Source organism: Conger conger, chromosome 13 (assembly GCF_963514075.1).
Source record: "Conger conger chromosome 13, fConCon1.1, whole genome shotgun sequence".
NCBI lineage: Eukaryota > Metazoa > Chordata > Actinopteri > Anguilliformes > Congridae > Conger > Conger conger.
In genome coordinates, this window is record NC_083772.1 from 28,395,612 (window position 1) to 28,413,026 (window position 17,415).

The following is a 17,415-nucleotide window of genomic DNA, read 5'->3' on the forward strand; positions in this document are numbered from 1 at the left end:
TTGACACAGTACATCCAACCAGTACAATTGCCAATTTAAGTGACTCACAACTTTCACCGTATCATTATTATGGTGTCAAGAACCCCTTCAGGGGCAACCAATCCCAGACTCAGGGGTGACAAAAAGCACAGGAAAGACCCAAAACGGAGTCAAACCCAGGCAGAAAAACAAAAACCAATATATCCCAAAAATCAGGGCGCAGAAAAACAGGGAAGCAAAAGGACAAGAAACCAAAAACACAGAAAGTGAAAATGGGCAGAAAAAAAAACCCAAACAGAAAAACAGCAAAAAAAAAAAAAAAAAAAGACAAACGTTCTGACAAAGGCTATAAGCGACAACTCAGGAACCTGGGAGGACGACCTCGCACCAAGAAGCTGAAAAGGACAGGGATAAATACAAAACCGATTGAATAGACAACGAGAAACAGGTGGGAGGCAAGATAGAAAGACAGGAAGGAAATCCAAATAAGGAATGGGAGGCGGAGACACTAAATGAAGAACAGGTGAGATGAATGAGTGGGAAAGCATGGGAAGACAGACAGACTACGGTGGTCTGAGACAAGAACTTACACAAAAACAGATAGAGAAAAACACAGAACCTGACATATGGTACACTTTCTACCTTTATAGGTTTGTGTGAATTGCACTGTAGACTGGTGAATTATCTCTGTATGGGGAAATTTACTGAAAAACAGATGGCTGGCTTTTCTCAGTTTTATTCAGTGACAAATACATGATTAGGTTTTTGTGACCAGTGTGACAGCTACATTATAGCTGTACATTATATACATCATTCTGCCATCAAGGCACATATGACAGAAATATGGTACTAGAAAATCTCCAAAATTAGTTTTTCATGTTTTACCCATCATATTTCTTTTGGTGTTTTTCTCTGGTTTCAGTAAAATAATGTAACATTTTGGAAGAAAAATACAAAAAAGCATTCCATAGCTGGATGCTAAAATAGCAAATATTTCTACAGCTACAGTGAACTTCCCAGGTGAGCTGACATAAGCTGGTATAAAGGTGATCCAGACTGCACAGAATATGAGCATGCTGAATGTGATGAATTTGGCTTCATTGAAGTTGTCAGGCAGCTTACGAGCCAGAAAAGCTAAAACAAAACACAATATTGAGAGGAGCCCAATATATCCCAGCACAGCCCAGAACCCCACTGCTGATCCTACATCACATTCTAGAATGATCTTTTCTTTGAAGTACTTCATGTTCTTGTTGGGGAAAGGGGGCGATATTGTTAACCAAAGCACACAAATAAGGACCTGTATGAGAGTGAATGCCAGAACACTCAGTCTCTGCTGCAGAGGCCCAAACCACTTCATGACACTACTGCCTGGAAGTGTAGCCTGGAAGGCCATTAACACCACTATTGTTTTCCCCAGAACACATGAGATGCAGAGGACAAAGGTGATCCCAAACGCAGTGTGGCGCAGCATACAGGACCACTCAGAGGGGCGACCGATGAAGGTAAGAGAGCAAAGGAAACACAGTTTCAATGAAAAGAGCAACAGGAAGCTCAGCTCTGAGTTGTTGGCTTTCACAATGGGAGTGTCTTTATAGACAAAGAATATGAGTGCTATTGTGATTGTAAGGCACCCACCAATTACAGAAAATGCCACCAACAGTATCCCCATTAGTTCATCAAAGGTCAGGAATTCAATGCTTTTTAAATCACAGTAATTTCTTTCTTCATTTGACTTGTACTCCGGAGGGCATGGGACACATGTCAGAGCATCTGTAAAAGATTCATTAAATATATTTGATTATTATTTTTATGTAAAATGCACAAATTAAAGTGGTACATGCAGTGCGGTGGAAACATGTTTGCCCCCTTTATAATTTCCTTTTTACTGTATATTTGTCACACTGAATGGTTTAAAATCTTTAGAGAAAATGTAATATTAGCCAAAGAGAACCTGGGTAAACGGAAAGGGTTACAAAACCATTTCTCAGGCTTTGTGACTCCACCAAACCACAGTGAGAGGCATTATCTCCAAATGGAGAACAATTGGAATGGTAGTGAATTTTACCAGGAGTGGCCAGCCTGCCAGAATTCCCCCAAGGGCACAGTGACAGGAAGACACAAATGATCCCAGAAGAACATGCAATGACCTGCAGGCCTCTAACCTGAGCTAATGTCAGTGTCCATGACATGTACAATAAGAGAGACTGGGAAAAGATTGGATTCATGAGAGAGCATCAAGGTGGAAACTCTTTTTCACAGAGGTGACATTGGTAACTTGTAGGGCCGCCTGTAGCATAGTCGGTGGTTCTAATCGCGGTGTAGCTACAATAAGATCCCTACAGCCATTGGGCCCTTGAACAAGGCCCTTAACCCTGCACATTACCTATTCTCCAATATTAGATTTTGTTTGAAACCATTCAATTTGATAAATATGCAATAATTTAGTAATAAATTAATCAACTAAATGGTACTGTTGCTTCATGGAAACAATGTCAGTATTAGTATATAAGAAACATGTGCCAAAACTCAATTGTGGTGTTGCTGAATTCTCCATCTGCACATTGAATGCAGTCAAAGCAGCAGATAGGTTTCCCCTTCACCAAAGCCATGTGTGTTCCAGGAAGGCAGCTCTCACTACAGACTGACCTCGGCACCTAGAAAATAGCCGTGGTTAACCACATGTTCAGCCATAAGTTCTGCACATCTACAGTCTTAATATTGTAAAAATAATATCTGCAATTGCTGCCACACACACACACACACACACACACACAAACAAACTGACCCTGTTGACATAACTGAATGTGTTTGTCACGTTTCAGGTCTGTCTCGCCATGTTTTATGTTTATTCATGTTGTCTTAGTCACGTAGTGTCTTATCATGCATTATGTTAGTCTAAGTTCGTCATGTTGTTTAGTTATGTTTCGTTATGATTTATTTTCTTGTCATGTTTAGTTATGTTTCGTTACGATTTATTTTCTTGTCATGTCTATTATATTACCTTGTTATGTTGAGTGGTTATCGTCTTAGTTTCGTTTTGTGTCATGTTTTGATTTATGTTTATTGTTACGTTAACTGGTCGTTGTTTATGCATACACTTTTACATGTCTTTCCGCAAACCTTGCGTTCCGCCTTTTCTCTCTCTCTCTTTCTGTCATTCACTCCCTAATTGTTTCCATTTGTCTATTTACTAAAACTACTAACGCTAGATCAGGATTGGGTAGAAACTAACAAACTAATCATGTGTTCATGTTACCTTACGTTTCTTGTGCATGTCATTTACTAATTTACTAATGCTAGGGCAGGATAGGTTTATTACTAACGATTACTAATCTCCTTGTTAAACTTGTCATCCATCGCACCTGTTTTCCATTTCCTTGCTACGCTCTAACTAATTGTCTACACCTGTCTACACCCGCATTTATAGCCCAGTCGCGCTATTGTTCACTGCGAAATTGTCTGCCTCTGTTTATCACGCAACTCTTGAGCATTTACTACCATTGATTACACGTTACGATCCAAGCCTGTTTACCGACCATTGATTATTGATTTCTGTTTTGTGACCATCGTTTGTTTTTTGACCACGTCCTCGCCTACAGTTTTTGTACTTTTGCTTTGCTGATTGTTTCATGGTTTCGACTCCCGCTTCGCCCACGACTACGCCACTCTGCCTGCCGTCCGTCTGTTCATCTGCCCCGCTGACAGCTCTCCTGCTACCGGACCTCCCTGCACGTCTACCGACTACGAGTTTGCCTCTTCCCTCGGTACCGTGCTTTTTGTTTGTTTACTATTTGTTTGGCTGGATCTACGTGTATGGACTTTGCTTGTTTTGACTACGCTCCTGGGATTCGTCCCGAATAAAGCCCTGAGGGGTCTTTATATTACTATTGTTTCTGAGTCGTGCATTTTGGGTCCAACCCCCACGCACCCGTCTCAGTGTTTTGAAGCAGATCAGCTTTCGGCATAGGCATGTGTTGTAGTTAGAATCCTAATATTTACATGGTCTTGGGAAGCAAGTTATAGAAAGTAAAGCGCATGCATCTCTTTCATCTCTTCTCTTTTTGCGCTTGCTTAGTGACCTAGCTAACTAGTTGGTGTAAAACAAACTTTAAAAAATCCACTTGCAATGGCACAAGCCAAGCAGGAGCTGAAAGTTTAACAAAATCAGCCATTGGAATGCTTCTGGACAATAACTTCAACTATTTCATTTTTGACTCCGTTTTCTTTTTTAATCGTCAAATACAAACTATATTAGTAATTAATAGTTCAAGTTATTATGGCTGCAAAATTATACTAAATTTATTCAGAATGCAAGTGGAATATTTTAAAATGCAGATTTTGAAATGGTTTACTTTCTGAAAACACAAGGTATCAACCACTGTTTATATAGATATGATTACATTACCTTCCGGTAAAAAAAGTCTGAAAATTCAGCGCAAAAACTATGTTTAAAGTGAGAGATAATGTCATAATGGTTGGCAAAAGACAGGAAATTCAAACCAGAAATTACGTTTAAAAGAAGAGATAATGATTGGCAAAACCCGAAAAAGGAAACTGGAAACAGGAAATTCACAGTAATACCGAGAACATTATCTTGACATATGCACTGACAAGGTTGCAACACACAATGCATTAATACCTCCTTTGGGTACTGTAACTATGGTGATCTACAGTTCTGTGCAAAAGTTTTAGGCAGGTGTGAAAAAATGCTATAAAATAAGAATGCTTTCAAAAATAGAAATGTTAATACTTTATTTTTTATCAATTCAATGCATGAACAGAAGTGAATGAACAGAAGAAAAATCTAAATCAAATCAATATTTGGTGTGACCACCCTTTGCCTTCAAAACAGCATAAATTCTTCTATGTATACTTGCACATAGTTTTTGAAGGAACTCGGCAGGTAGGTTATTCCAAACATCTTGGAGAACTAGCCACAGTTATTCTGTGAATTTAGGCAAATGTTTCTATCTCTTCATATAATCCCAGACAGACTCTGTGGGGACCATACCATCACTTCCAGGATTCCTTCTTCTTTACACTGAAGATAGTTCTTAATGACATTGGCTGTATGTTTGGGGTCATTGTCCTGCTGCAGAATAAATTTGGGGCCAATCAGATGCCTCCCTGATTGTATTGCCTGATGGATAAGTATCTGCCTGTACTTCTCAGCATTGAATAAACCATTAATTCTGACCAAATCCCCAACTCCATTTGGAGAAATGCAGCCCCAAACTTGCAAGGAACCTCCACCATGCTTCACTGTTGCCTGCAGAGACTCATTCTTGTCCGCTCTCCAGCCCTTCGGCAAACAAACTGCCTTCTGCTACAGCCAAATATTTCTGCCATTTGTCTGCACCCCAGTTCCTGTATTTTCGTGCATAGTTGAGTCGCTTGGCCTTGTTTCCAAGTCGGAGACCTTGCTGATGCAATATAACAACCTTGTGTCTTGTTGCTGTGCTCAGTCTTGCCATGGTGTATGACTTCTGACATTAAACTGTCTTCAGCAACCTCACCTTGGCTGTTCCTCACCAAATTTTAACCCTCCTACAGAGGTGTTTCTGTTTCAGTTCATGATTGTGTTTCAACCTACATATTAAATTGATGATCATTAGTTCCTGTTTGGTATAATTGGTTAATCACACACTTGACTATATGCCCACAAAATCTTTGTGTAAGTGTACCAAGAAGAATTGATGCTGGTTTGAAAGCAAAGGGTGGTCACACCAAATATTGATTTGATTTAGATTTTTATTCTGTTCACTGACTTTGCATTTTGTTAATTGATAAAAATAAACTTAACATTTCTATTTTTGAAAGCATTCTTACTTTACAGAATTCTTTCACACCTGCCTAAAACTTTTGCACAGTACTGTACTTCAAACAACATGTACCACTGGGAAGGCTGCTGAGGATTCAATCAAATATTCTCTTTGAATCAACAACCAAATTGATTATTTTCAGAAGAATTGATACATTTTTAGAAATTAATTAGGTAAGTATTTCGTACGGAAAATGTGTTTACTTCCTAGTACTTAATGCTCTCTAAAAGAAATTAAAGGGGTAATCACTGCCAAATTACTTAAGTACATAGTCTATATCTGATCTAATGGTAGCAGCCATGAGAATCGATGTTCAGACAGGTACTCCTGCTTTTGCCAATCATTATCTTTTCATTAAAACGTGGGTTTTGGGTTGAATTTCCTGTCTTTTTCAGCTTTTGCCAACCATGATCACATTATCTCTCACTTTAAACATAGTTTTTTCATTGAATATTTTGGTAATTGGTGACTGTTGACAATGCATAATCATGAGAAGGGCAGTACGCATCAACTATTTCCCATAGTCTGATGTTACCAAACTGTCTGAGTACAGTAGCACATCAGCTTACCTCTTGCTGACTGCCTGCCCAGACAGCCTGCACATCATCCTTCATCACAAACTGCTGGTCCTCTGGCAGAGATGCATCATACAGTCCTATGATCTTGAACACAATGGCACCATGGGAATTGAACTGCCAGTTTACCAAGGAGTACCTTGCTGCAGGATTCCCCTGTTTATCAAAGTGAATCCTCTCACCCTGTTTAGTGGAGAAGTTTACCTGGGTCAAATAATGAAGCACCTAGAGGGGGGAAACAATTCAAAAGCACTGATTCAACTACTTGATTTGATATGCGGATGTATATATTTATGTACGCATAGCACATACAGTGGGGTCTAAAATTCTGAGACTACATTGAAAATCTGAGAAGTTTTTTTCACATAATCCTGGAAACGTTTTAGAATTTTGAAAAAATTACAACAAATTAAAGTCACTTCAAAGCAAGAATTACTTGAAGAAAAGTGTGTGCTGCAAAATTCACATCCACCTGACTTCAACCCCATTGAACATTTATGGGGCACTTGAAGACTGACAAAAGCCAAGCATTCAGTAACAACACAAAATGCTCTTGGCAAATTGACAAATAATGCTGGGATAACATGAATCATAATTTTTGCACAAATTTGTCCATGCTATTAAAGCAAAAGGTTGACATTCCAATTACTCAGAAATTCTGAAATTAATGTAATCTTTTCAAAGATTCAATATTCGCTCAAATTGTCATGCTGATAATACAAATAGTAATTAAAAAGTTTGTATTCTATTATAGAAGAATGCAAAATAGAAGAATTTTGGACCCCACTGTATAAACAACAGCATCTATGCAGTACAACCTGCCATGGTTCTATTCTGGCCTTGTCTGCACATGTTTTGTTCATGAAAGGTCCATGTCCATCTTTGCATATGATAAGATTGTGCAGTGAATGGGCGACTGCATACACAGCCTTATACACGTTGTTCAGCAAGCTGGAATCGGATATGTCTGTGTAGCGGGTGAGTTTTCCATGCAAAGACTCTGATCCTGTGCAAGCTTTCATGCTGACATCCTTGCGAGGTGTTAGAATGCAGCTGAAAATACTCTCCCAGAGCTCTACCAAGCCCAGGTTCCCTGGCCTGGTTGATGGTCGTGTGTTCATGATAAACTCCTTCAGCCCTGGTATGTGAATGTTAGGGACAGCAAAGCCAATGGCCCCTCCCACCACGGCATAGCTCACTCGGGTGGCAATGTACCGGTATGTGATCCAGCCTTCGCTGCCCACCCACTGAAAACCTGTCACATTCTGCAGGAACATTTCTTTAATGAGCAGGTCCAAATCAGTACCGTCAGCAAAAGCAACAATGACTTTAGAAGATGCTTTTTTTATGATCTCCACAACTTCAAGAAATTTCTGTCTTGAATCAGTCCTGTAGATGGGCACTGAGTACTCTATGCAGATGCCCTCGTTCTTGGCTGCTTTTAAGAAAGTAGCCATTCCGTTGTTGCCATAGTCATTGTTTGTTCTAATGGCACCAACCCAGGTCCATCCTAAGTGCTTGACAAGCTTTGCCAAGGCTCTGCTTTGATATAAATCACTGGGAATGGTTCTGAAGAAAGTTGGGTACTCCTGTCTGTTACTGAGGCATGCACATGTAGCATAATGACTGAGCTGTAACAAACAAGATAAGCAAGTATGATAAAAAAGTAGTGTTGTGTACAGAGGGAAACATCAAAATTCCTAAAGCATCCATCGGATTCAGTTGAAACAGCTCAGTTGAAGCAACTCTCTCACACACTATACAAATGCAGACTCACTGGTACACATTCACAAGCCCTTAGACACACTCAGTGAGCAGGTATTTATAGACTTATTTTTTAGACGTATTAAGTATTCTGCTGCTTTAGCCTATCCACTGAGAGGTTTGACATGTTGTATGTTCAGAGATGCTCTTCTGCATACCACTGTTGTAATGCATGATTATTGTCACCTTATATATATAGTCTTATATCCTATAGCCCAAAGAAATTCCTGGGAGAATCTTAGAGTTGTTATTTATCTCTTTAATGGCAAAGAGTATAATCTGAGCATACTGAAAGCAAAGCATCATTATTTATATTATCAGGTTAACCAGGTCTGACCTATGGGTTATCACATAATGTTTTGGTACTTTTTATGAAGTGACTTAAGTAAAATAATAATCTTTCAATAGGAAGATAATGTATTTATTCATTCTGTAATGTTCCCGTCTGTTAGTTATCTTCGTTATTCTTGTAATTTATTATTTTGTATTATTTCATATCTGGTTATTCATCCACAGTATTGCATCCGTCTTCCCTGTGATGTCTGTGTCTGTATGTTTCTGAGCCCTAGTCACTCTCCTGTCTGCGTGCAGCACTTTTTGGGTGGTTTTGGAATTTTCCGGGTTTCAACGATTGCTTCTCTGCCTCGCTTTTTCTTACTTTCTGCTTTTTCTGATTGCCAGTGTTTCCGGAGTCCGGGGCGCACAGGTCAATCCAGCAGGGAGATCTCCAAAACCGGTGTTTATTCTCCTCCCCGAAGTAACCCTCCTACCCAAGCATCTGAGATGGTACCCATGCTGGTGGACCGTACCCGTCTATCCAAGGAGGAGAGGGAGTGGAGAATGACTAGCAGGTGATGCCTCTACTGCAAATTTGGACACTTTGTCTCTTCACGCCTAGTAAACAACCACTAGTGAGTAGAGGAGCACTAGTGGATGTAATCCCTGTAGAATCCTCCTCCAAACACCACACTTGCCTTCTGACTACCATCACCTGGGAGCACCAGACGAGGAAGATCACCGCCCTTGTCGACTCCGGGGCCGAGGCAAGTTTCCGGGACGCTGGTGTAGCCGCTAGATGGGGAATTCCATTGGTCAAGATTCCGCACCCCCTAGTGGCCAATTCACTCATTGGCCAGAAACTGGCTAACATCACCAACATTAGCGTCCCCCTTAAACTGCTGGTATCCAGAAACCACCAAGAGGAGCTGGTGCTCCACATCATAGATTCCCCTCACTCCCCAATCGTCCTGGGCCACCCATAGCTAGTGTAGCATAACCCTGAGATGGACTGGAAGACACATGAGATTTTGGGTTGGAACCCATTCTGTGCTGCTCATGATATGATATGATATGATATCTTTATTTCAAACATGTAAAATAGTAACAAAACAGACACAGTATCCATCGTCTTCGCCAGGCCCACTCTTCTGTCCCAAGAATATTCTGGACCAAGAAATGGTTCCTTCCGAGTACCTTGACCTCAGAGAGTTCTCTGTAAGTCCCGAGCTACCTCCCTGCCTCCTCATCGCCTCTATGATTGTGTGATCAATCTCCTCCTGGGTCCCACAACCCCTTCCCCCCCCCCCACCATGGAGAAATACCTTGGTGAGTCGCAGGCTGCAGGGATCATCCGACTTCTTCATCCTCAACTGGCATTGGATTCTTCTTTGTGGGCAAGAAGGACGGTTCATTACGCCCTTGCATCGACTACCGTGCACTCAATGACATCACAGTCAAGAACCCTTACCCTCTCCCCCTCATGGCTTCGGCGTTTGAACAGCTGCAGGAAGCCACCATATTCACAAAGCATCTACGCAATGCCTATCATCTGGTTTTGAGAGGGGGATGAAGGGAAAATGGCATTCAACACCCCTACTGGCCACTGGGAATACATGGTGATGCCATTCAGACTTACTAACGCTCCTGCCATTTTCCAGAACCTAGTTAATGACATTCTGGGGGATATGATCAACACGTTTGTTTTTGTATACTTGGACAATATATTAATACATTCCCGAACTGAGGAGGAGCATGTTACTCACGTCCACAAGGTTCTCCATCACCTTCTAGACAACCGGTTGTTTGTAAAGGCAGAGAAATGCGAATTACACTGCCCCACTACCTCATTTTTGGGGTACGTTGTCTCTGTGGGTAGCATCTTCATGGATCCCAAGAAAATCAGTGCTGTGGTGGAGTGGCCGCCATCTGAGGGCCGAAAAGACTCACAGCGCTTCTTGGGATTTGCCAACTTTTACCGTAGGTTTATTCACAACTACAGCACCATTGCAGCCCTCCTCACTGCCCTCACCTCCATCAAAAGGAAATTCCAACGGAACGAAACAGCTAATCAGGCATTTCTTGCCCTCAAGGAATTCTTTTCAACAGCCCCTATCCTTATTCACCCAGACCCCGCTCTCCAGTTCATTGTTGAGGTGGATGCATCTAACATCGGGACTGTCTTATCTCAACACTCTAAGAAGGACAACAAGGTACATCCCTTTGCCTTCTTTTCTCACCGCCCCTCACCCACGGAGGAGAATTATGACATTGGAAATAGGGAATTGCTGGCAGTCAAACTAGCCCTTGAGGAATGGAGGCATTAGCTACTGGGGCACAAGCCCCGTTTCCCCGTCCGGAACGCCCAGAACGGTGAGACAGCAACTGTCCTGGGGACCGATTCTACGTACCACCTTGTGCCAGATTGCAGGTCCTGCAGTGGGGTCACTCGTCCCTCCTCTCATGCCACCCCGGGATTTCACATAGCCAATGAGACCACTAACCTAATTATTCACCACTTCATTTGGTTACGTGGTATCCCATCCGATATAGTCACCGATAGAGGTCCCCAGCTCACTGCACGTTTTTGGAAAGCTTTTTGCATGTTAATAGGTTCTACCTCCAGTTTATCTTCAGGTTTTCACCCCCAGACCAACGGCCAGACCAAGTGGGCCAACCAGGTGATTGAGACTGTGCATAGATGCCTATGTGAGAAGAACTCATCCTTGTGGAGCCACTTGTTGCCTTGGGCTGAGTATGCTATTAATTCCCACACCTCCTCCTCCTCCAAGTTATCCCCCTTCAAATGTTGCCCTGGTTACCAACCCCAGCTGTTCCCCAGCCAAGAGGAGGAGGTGGGAGTTCCATTGGCTGAAGTCTTGATCTGGTGCTGCATCAGGACTTGGAGGACTACTCGACTTAACCTGCAGTGTGCTAATGCCCAGATGGTGACAGCCTACCGACGTCGGTCCAAGGCACCATCTTACCACATTGTCTTACCACCAGAGACATCACCCTCCGCATCGAGGCACGTAAGCTGGCACCCAAGTTCATTGCAATTTTCCACTCCTTATCCGGAGCCGCTTGTATTACATGTGGGTCTATATGTATCCAGTCCACGTTTTCCTGTTCCCCTTGTTATTGCATTACTACCCAATTATGTTCCTTACCTGTTTTGTTTGTTAAGCCCTCACTCCCGTGCCCCACCTAGTATGTTATTTCCCTTCATGTATTTAAACAAGTCTCTGCTAGAAACTTTGTTAGAACGTTGATCATCATGTCAGTGCCGATTTTGTGTAAGCCTGTTATTGATTGAGATTCCTGAGACACACTTTTGCCCGATTCTGAGTTTGCCTTTGCCCTTTTGATTTGATGCCTTTCTGAGTTTTTTGTTTTGATCTACGCTTTGTGTTTTCAACATCTCTCTTGCCTTGCCCCTTTGTACTTTTGCCATTTTTTGACTTTGGACTGTTTATTTACTATTCTTTTTGAAACTCGATTTGGCACTGTTTATTGGATTACCTGGCTTTGACACTTGGACTGTGGGAGGAAACTGGAGTACCCGGAGGAAACCCACGCAGACACGGGGAGAACATGCAAACTCTGCACAGAGAGGCCCCGGCTGACGGGGATTCAAACCCAGGACGGACATAACACATTCATTACATTTTTTATTTGTTTATTTATTCATTCATCGAATGTCCAACATGTGTTCTAATAATGACTGGTATATGTGGCTCTGTGCTTCAGATACATGTTTCAAATGTCATGGTAAAGTACAGAATTAGAGCAATAAAATAAGGTATCACTTGGTGAGATTTAGTAAATATTTTTGAATGCTGTGTTTTCACAAAGTTTTGAGAACTTGCCCTGTTTTGAATTTTGCCCCTTTTCATCATAAAAGACACCCTCCAACTACTGTTGTAAAGTGGTTATTTGCTTTACTGTCACCTTCCTGTCAGCTTTGACCAGTCTGGCCCTTCTCCTCTGACCTTTCTCATTAACAATGCATTTATGCCTGCAGAACTGCTGCTCACTGGATGTTTTTTGTTTTTTGTTCACTGCAAACTCTAGAGACTATTGTGTGTGAAAATCCCAGTTTCTGAGATACTCAAACCACCCTGTCTGGCACCAACAATCATTCGAAGATCAAAATCACTTAGATCATATTTCTCACACATACATGCACCATATGTATTCATACACAAAGAGAATATCTTAATTTTGTACATTTTAAAGCATATTTACTTGACAACAGTTGACAATTACATAAAGTTCACTAACCACAGGTATATGGAATGGTCCCACTGTTCTTGCAATCCCAATGGATGAAGTTGAGGTTGTCTCTCCTATTACTGCATGGACTGTTGATAATCTGAGGCAGGTCTTTGTGCCTTCCTCAGGTCCATTCATTAGAGCCAGGGATGCCCTTACAGAGAGAGGAATGCTTGGACAGGAGTCATATATCCTGTAGCCCAAAGAAATTCCTGGGAGAATCTTAGAGTTGTTGTTTATCTCTTCAATGGCAAAGATCATAGTCTGAGCATACTGCAGTTCCCCTGGATCCAACCTGCCAAGAGAAATAGACTGGTGTTGTCATTTTTAAAAAATATTATAACGTGTGCAATATGATAATGGAAAAAGAACTATCAAACTGGTCTTTTTTCCCTCTGAAGGAAACGCAAAAGTAAAAGAAAAAATGTAAATGTTATGAAACATGCACTTTATTTAACAACCAAAACATTTTAAAAAATACACTAGTTCCAAAAATACAATTTCAGAATACATAACGTTCTGTTCTGATGCCAAAAACACAAGGTATTTACAACTTATATTCACTCAGTCAAAACTTAATTAAATATTCACTTAATTAAATATTTTTCACGATACCTTATACTGTATTTTATTTTACAAAAGGTCACAATACTGTTCAGTGTTTCCTCCACACGAGAAGCTGATAAATTATCGGGCCACATTTTCCTCCACTCTGGTTATAAATGCATGCAATATGGAAGCTAATTACTGCAATAACAAAAACGTAATGATAGGTTCTGCATCACATTTTGCATCGCAACTGGTATTATTTTAATTTTGGATTACCCCTGACATTGAATACTTCCAGGGTTGACTTGAAGTGTTGGATCCACATTCACTGGATTTTGATGAAATGAAAAAATGCCTCCTATTGTGATGGTGCCTTCTTTTGAAAACTGTGAGAATTCTTGAGCTCCATATGGTCGACAGACAGGTTTTCCAAGGCCAGCAAACATGACAAGTATCAAGATGTCTGTGAGCAGCAGCATCTCTTAGAATCTTTGTGTCTTAACCTGGCAGTGTCCAGTGGTACTGCAGCATTGTCTCAATGACTTATATAGGACTATGCTGACAACTTACATGAGGAGCCTGACATGGGGAGTGTCTGAGTCTCCCAAAGGAGAGACAAATGTTCTGCTTGCAGAACAACACAGCCCCTATCGCCCATGGTGCTAGCTTGCTAAGTACTAGTGGATTTGAGATTCAATCTCACCTGTTCACCTTTCTTCCTCTGGAAGACTTTACCTGTCTTCCTGAAAATTTTGTTCTGTATTTTATTCTGTATGAGGCATGTATCAGAGCTTGTGCTTACACACATGTGGTGATGTTGCATACTGTATACACCAGTGGTTCCCAAACTCAGTCCTGGGGCCCCTCTTTGTATGCTGGTTTTCGTTCCAACCACAATTGCATTACAAGCTGTTAATATTTCTTAATGATGTGCTTTTCGTGTTCAGAGGGATTATTTGCCCTGTTAAGCCACATTTTGTCAGACATGGCTATGCATGCCATGAAGAATAAAACTGTGTTTCTATTGTGCTTATTGTGTTATATTGTAAACAAATGATAGAATGAGGTTAATCAATCTGCTCAAATTTAGGTTGCTGAACACACATGCTTAATTTATTTGATCATTTTCCCTTAATTTATCAACACAATGCAGGTATGACTCAATATCAATTCTGTATTATCTGCCATGTGGTTAGTTTGAGTGTCCAGGTGTCCACGCATCCAGCAAATATTTAGATTCACCACAGCATTTAATTTCAAGAGTTAAAAATATGTTTTTATGTAATTACTTGCAATTAGCACAATAAGCACAATACACACATGAATCTTCACGCAGCCCAAGTGTGACAATTCTATTATTCCATTATCTCTTATTCACCTTTCATTCTCTTGCCAAGCAAGGACGTGTCTCTGGTGCTCACACACACTGTGCTGCATCCATGAAACCAGAGTTCTCACAACCCCGCATAACTCTGCTAAATGCCAAGACAAGCAGCTCACTTTGCGGTGACTGACTGTGTCCTGTTATACTTTACAACTAGTATACACCTGGTGCTATGGCTAGCTGACCGCAAGAAGTTACAGCCTAGGGACCAGAAAAGGAACAGTCAATGCAACATGACCGCCACCATATTTTTGGGTTCATATTAATGTTTATTATTCTCCAATTTTATTATTAAACTCAATATAAACTACTCATATGTATTACTGTTTTTGATATATAATAGCACTTTATTAGGTATTTATTTACTTATTTCTTTGACTTATTGATCTGCTGCTTCTGCTGCTTTAGCCTAGCCACTTAAGAGGTTTGGTTTGTTGTGTGTTCAGAGATGCTCTTCTGCATACCACTGTTTTAATGTTTTGTTATTTGCATTACTCTCACCTTCCTGTCAGCTTTAACCAGCTTTGGCTCTTCTCCATTGATATCTCTAATTAACAAGCCATTCATGCCGGCAGAACAGCTACTCACCGGATGCTTTTGATTTCTCTCCATTTTGTTTTCACAACATGTGCCTTAGACCTTGGTTGTCAGTCAGTCCTGACAACCTTGTTCCAGAACCTTTGTGGCCCATCTCTGTACTTCTTTGCAAATTGTAATCCCGCCGCATTGACTGATGGACCATAAAAAAATCGATGAAGTTTTCACCGGCCCTCTGTTTTTTTACTGGCCCTCTCTGTGTGCCTGTCATTTGGGGTGTGCATGAGAGACATTGGCTCAGGAAGTAAGAGCAGTCGTCTGGCAGTCGGAGGGTTGCCGGTTCAATCCCGCCCTGGGTGTGTCGACGTGTCCCTGAGCAAGACACCTAACCCGCAATTGCTCCTGACGAGCTGGTTGGTGCCTTGCATGGTAACCAATCACACCGTTGGTGTGTGTGTGTGTCTGAATGGGTGAATGAGAAGCATCAATTGTACAGCGCTTTGGACAAAGGTCCTATATATATATTCCAACCATTTACTATTTACTGGGCTCACAGACCAAAGTAAAGATCTGTGAAATAAATGAACAAATAGATTAATTCATATGTAGGCAATGTTATGTTTTTATAGTAGGACATCTTTTCATTTGTTTTCAGTGAGTAAGAATGTAAGATTTGTGCTGCTTTATTTTTTGTGTAGGTTAGGGTTGTGATAAACACATATGTAATTACATTAATTACATTAACATGCAGTTGAAATTGTACTTACCTCTAGGGTCTTTCAGCGAACTTATCCCTGGTTATGGGTATGCACTTTGTTGTACGTCGCTCTGGATAAGAGCGTCTGCCAAATGCCAATAATGTAATGTAATGTAATGTAAATTAACCCGCCCCCAACTGTAAAATAATGTTGTATATATTTACATATACAATCAACCCTTACCAACCTGACCCCCATCCCTTCTACAATCCATTTCTAATGTCATTCTCCCTTTTCTCTTCTCTCTAATCAAGACTTCCCTTTCTTCCAACACTATGCCCTCTTCCCTTTAGAGGGCCAGAGTCACTCCTCTTCTCAAAAAACCTACTCTTGGCCCCTCTGCTCCGAACAACTACCAGGCCGATACCAGTCTCTCTTCTTCCCTTCCTATTTAAAACTCTGGAATGTCTGTCTGCTCCCAACTGTCAACTTATCTCCGCCTATCTCCGGATCTCTGCCTGTTTGGCCGATATCTCTGTGTGGATGACTTCCCACAACCTGAAGCTTAACCTTGGCAAGACTGAGCTTCTCTACATCCCAGCTAAGTCCTCTCCAACAATCAACCTCTTACTCGAGGAGTTTGTAGTATCCTCCTCCCATAAAGCTAGTAAAGTGACCCTTGATAACCATCTCACCCTCGCTCCACATATATCCTCCACTGCCAGAACCTGCAGGTTCTTCCTCCACAATATACGCCATATCCATCATCTCCTGGTGGATAAAGCTACCTAGCTCCGAGTCCAGGGGCTTGTTATCTCCCTTCTGGATTACTGCAAATCCCGCCAGGTATGTCTCCCAGCTTGTGCCATCAAGCCTCTCCAGCTGGTCCAGAATGCTGCAGCCTGCCTCACCACCAGTCAGCCCAGGTAAGCTCACGTCACCTCACTCTTGATTGCCCTCCACTGGCTGCCTATTGCCACATGCATTCCAGGCTGCTAAGGGGAATTCCCGACCGTACATCCAAACTTGAATTACTCCCTACACCCCAGCACGTTCACGCTTGTTTTCCATTCTGGTTCCTCAGAAGAGCAATGACTTGCCTACCACTGTCAGGACAGCAGAATCCCTCTCCATATTTCGATGCAGACTAAAAACACACCTCTTCAGACTATACCTTAGTCTTCCCTCCTGATCCACCCCTCCCTTCCGATATCCCTTTTGTGCACCCTATATTATTTAAAAAAATAAATAAATTGCACTTACAATGACTATTTTTTTTGTTTTTTTTGTTAGAACAGCTCTTCATGCATGTTTTGCTATTTATGGATTTGATGTTTTAACTTGTAGAAGAACCTATGCACTTGTAAAACGATTTGGATTAAAAGAGCCTGCTGGATGACTAAAATGTAAAAATGTAAAACAAAATAATTGACTTTGCTGTTCCAATACCTCTGGAGGTGAATGAATGTGGTATACTGTATACTGTATATACTATATATCTTGTTTTTACTGATGTTTAAAAGTATTTACTACAAACAATTATTATTTCCAAT

At 41.2% G+C, this 17,415-nt stretch overlaps 1 protein-coding gene across 1 annotated transcript; it reads right to left on the reverse strand.

The window, feature by feature from the left end:
* Nucleotides 1–853: 853 nt before the first annotated feature.
* LOC133108631 (extracellular calcium-sensing receptor-like) lies at nt 854–13,722 on the reverse strand. Its single transcript, XM_061218249.1, has 6 exons — nt 13,520–13,722; nt 12,704–12,989; nt 7,198–8,010; nt 6,374–6,604; nt 2,513–2,636; nt 854–1,752 (listed from the first exon to the last, which is right to left on the reverse strand). The coding sequence occupies exons 1-6, from the start codon at nt 13,720–13,722 to the stop codon at nt 854–856; spliced, it is 2,556 nt and encodes an 851-aa protein (XP_061074233.1).
* Nucleotides 13,723–17,415: the final 3,693 nt, after the last annotated feature.

Excerpts from the sequence above, each read along its gene's own strand:
- LOC133108631 (XM_061218249.1), bottom strand. The coding sequence starts at position 13,722 with ATGCTGCTGCTCACAGACATCTTGATACTTGTCATGTTTGCTGGCCTT. Across the intron at positions 12,990-13,519 it reads GGAAGTATTCAATGTCAGGG|GTTGGATCCAGGGGAACTGC; the intron begins GTAATCCAAAAT and ends TTCTCTTGGCAG. Across the intron at positions 2,637-6,373 it reads GGGCAGGCAGTCAGCAAGAG|GTGCCGAGGTCAGTCTGTAG; the intron begins GTAAGCTGATGT and ends GCTATTTTCTAG.